This window comes from Quercus suber, unplaced genomic scaffold (assembly GCF_002906115.3).
Source record: "Quercus suber isolate HL8 unplaced genomic scaffold, Cork oak 2.0 scaffold_356, whole genome shotgun sequence".
Taxonomy (NCBI): domain Eukaryota; kingdom Viridiplantae; phylum Streptophyta; class Magnoliopsida; order Fagales; family Fagaceae; genus Quercus; species Quercus suber.
Genome location: NW_027069808.1, coordinates 466,881 through 470,565, shown reverse-complemented (window position 1 = coordinate 470,565; position 3,685 = coordinate 466,881). Strand labels below are relative to the sequence as shown.

Below are 3,685 nucleotides of genomic sequence, written 5' to 3'. Positions count from 1 at the left end.
AATACACTAAGCTTAGGGTTAGGGTATTTGTTAACTTTCTCCATGTCTAAAATGACACACAGGACTACAATAAATTTGTCCGTGTAAGCCAATAAATCATTAATATTTGTATTTTATTTTTTGAAAAACATGCATTACAACTTATAATTAGATATTTATTAATCCTTAATCGTTGAGTCACTTATTCAGTGTGTTGTCAATGTCCCCAACAAATGATATAAACACAACATTTACCATTAATTAAATTCACAATAACTTAGGGATTATACCTAATAACAGTGGTCATTGATTTAAATTTCACTTTCCATACAGTTACTATTATTAAAGAAAAATAAAATCCAAAGGGTTATTAAAGACATAGGGTGGTGATTTGTAACGTGGTCTTGAGGGGAATAAGGTAGAACAATAGCAAGTACCTAATAAATGAGAGGCCCTGTCTCTGAGGATTCAATCTTCCCTCCTCATAAATACACGGGCAAGGACATGTATGTGTGATTTCAACCGTTCCCTTTTAAAACACTCACATGAATTATGCCTCTTTAAAATTTCCTTTATTCTGAGCCTTTAAAGAAATTATCTGCTCTCTTCTTGTTTTGTTTTGGAGGAATATCTGCTCTCTTCTTTGCAATATGAACTTGGAAAAATGACAATTTGTGTCATTTCCAATTTCTATAATAACCAAAACATGCTAAAAGGAAGAGCTGTTTAAAATTGGAACTAAATTGACTCAACAAAGACATTAGCCCTAGTAACGTCCACAACATCTATACAATGAAACATTTCAATATTTCATGGGTTAAATTTTGTTCCTTATGTAATCTTGTCTTTACTTTAGGTTCAAGACATATTGTTATGTTTTATCAATGAAACAAAATTATGTATTATTTGTCAATAAGGATGTGGTTCTGGTTATCAATAAGTGAGAGGGAGATTTGATCCCAAATTCTTTTTATTAGAAAAGTCAGATAATATAATTGAGATATAAGACTCTTGATTTTATTTTTATTATTATTATTTTAGAAAGTCCATCTTCAAATTTCAATACTAGCTCTAAACCACTGTATCCTCTACGTTGTGTGTGTGTTTGTTTCTCAAAAAAAAAAGAAAAAAAAGAAAAGAAAAGAAAAAAAGGCTCTAAACCAATGTATGAGGCAGAAAATTTAGAGGCATGGCCGCATGAGCTATGTTGTATTTACTTATATCAGGAAAGAGGAAACACAAGAAATTAAAACATGGGGCTATGTCAAAAACCATGAGTTGAATTTTTGATAGCTGCAACTTTCAATGTCACAACAGCCATATAAACTATATATTTATTAAACGTTAATTTATAAAATAAATAATGCATTGTAACATTAATCATATTTCACTGTTAAAAAAAAAATAAGTTGACAAAAGTACTGTTTTTTTCGGTTGGTATGAGAGAGCATTAAATAACATTAAATTCCTCAAACCTACATTTAAATACACACAGCAATTCAGGCCCTACCAGTACCATTGTCAATCATCTTCTCCTTTAAATATCATACTGAAAAACCTCCCACCGATCACATTTAACACCTACCCCCATAGAAAACAAGACACATTCACAATCCCAAAAAATCATTCAAGCCCACATCTAAACAAGCTGTTCCAGATCCAATGAGCAAGAAGATCATGAAGTTGCCTTCTCTTTTCAAGAACAAAGAAACAACAAAGCAGCCATGGCAATGGCCCTTATGTAAGGAGCCAGAGACCCTTTCTTTCCGAGCTAGAGATGACATGTTCAAGACAGTGAACTCCATGTTCTTTGACCCTAATATTGATGGGGTTGAAACACCTGAGTCTTGGTTCACAACCTCTTCTGAGTCTGTAAGCTTCTCAACCGAGTCTGAGGACTTGGAAAATGGTGAGTCATTGGAGATGCTAGTACGTGGGGTGAGGTCTGAGAGGCTTTTTTTTGAGCCTGATGACACAAGCTCGATCTTGGCGAAGGCAAAGGTGATGGGTTTCCATTTAAAGAAAGTGGGTGTTGGCAATGGAGTCTGAGGATCCATACATTGATTTCAGAAGGTCAATGGAGGAGATGGTTGAAACTCATGGGCTGAAAGATTGGGAGTGCTTGGAAGAGTTGCTAGGATGGTATTTGAAGATGAATGGAAAGAAGAATCATGGGTTCATAGTTGGAGCCTTTGTGGATCTGCTTGTTGGTCTCTCTTCCACTTCTTGTTCTGATTCAACTTCTTACTCTTCTGCTGTTTCTTCCTTTTCTTCTTCTCCATTATGTTCTTCTGAGGGTCAGAATGAGATAGAAGAGATAGAAGTACAACAGATGGTAATGTCTTAGTTTTTAATGTATCAATCACTTCTGTGTATATTTAGTAGGTTAAAAAAATAGTGACAATATATTGAGATATCAATGTTCTCTCGCTTTCTCTATCTATGACTTATACTGCTTTCTTAAATGCGATATCAATGCGCTGTCCCTGAACAGCAAAGGGGGTGAGAATGGGGGGAAGAGGTATTGGTCTTACTCTTAGGTCTAATTATTGTTTGGCAAAACTTAGAATAGTAATCCTGATTTTTTTTCTACAGTAAATTTTATTATGCCTCTGTTTGGATTGCACTGAAAAGGAATTTCAGTGCGTGTCTCATTTTTATGTGGGTCTAGTATATTATTCATAAGACCTATAAGTATAGAAAAAATACATCTTTTATTTTAAAACTGGGTTATACGACATTATTCATACATTTAAAAATTATTTTGTTACAGTATTTTATGTTTTCAATTTTCAACAATAAACGGTATCCAAACATTATTTCACATTTCACACGGATTTCCTTTTGAGACTGTTTTTAAAACCTTTTGGCCTGTTTGGTAAGAAATTTCTAATAATGTTATTTAAGTTTTGTGAAAATAGTAAAAAAGTGTATAAAAATACATTTTGTGGGGTTTAAACAATAGTTTTCGTTGTTTAAATACTGTTACCAAACGAAGCTTTAGAGATTGTGTTTCTAAAACATGATTTCAGTAAAATTAAGAAAACACAATTTCACAATTTTGTAATTTCACCTAAAATTGTGTACTTTTAAAACACTATTTTAGTTCATGTGGCATTATATATACGGTAAACATGTAAGAAACAATGTTTAACTATCATTACTCTAGTTCATAAACAACAAAATGAAATTGAAAAAGATTAATTATTTTTTTATCTCTTTTTCTCAATGATCTTGTGGGATGGGTGCACACGTGTGAGTTATAGGAGAATGTACGTGTGATACTTTGTATAGAAACATGCTACATTGAATGAAAATTTGACCAATGAACCATAGATCGAAATTTTCAACGTTCTGAAAAATAATTTCCTGACAAGCAGGAACAGCTACTCTTCCAGCTTGAATAATTGTAGAACAATAATAATCTAGACTCATAGCATAATTTATAACAAATTATTAAAAAGATACATTTAGGCATTTATTAATGAACTATTTTAGAAAAAAAAAAATTTTTTGATACCATTTTTAAGAAAAATATAAAAAATTATAAAAAAATTAATTACATTTTTTCTTTTTCATAAAACATTTCTAAAATTATTATTTTTAATTATACTCTTAAAATATTCGTTAACAGAGAATTAATAAAACCCGTCGTCTTAGCCGTTGTTATCTCTTACACAAAAATTAGTGTATGGATATCCACGTG

General features: G+C 31.8%; 1 protein-coding gene across 1 annotated transcript; it reads left to right on the top strand.

The window, feature by feature from the left end:
• Positions 1-1,494: 1,494 nt before the first annotated feature.
• On the top strand, positions 1,495-2,399 carry LOC111984789 (transcription repressor OFP13). Its single transcript, XM_024016408.2, is given in 3 exon segments — positions 1,495-1,981; positions 1,984-2,004; positions 2,007-2,399. Coding segments are annotated over 3 exon segments (681 nt in total). The 5' UTR covers positions 1,495-1,641; the 3' UTR covers positions 2,327-2,399.
• Positions 2,400-3,685: the final 1,286 nt, after the last annotated feature.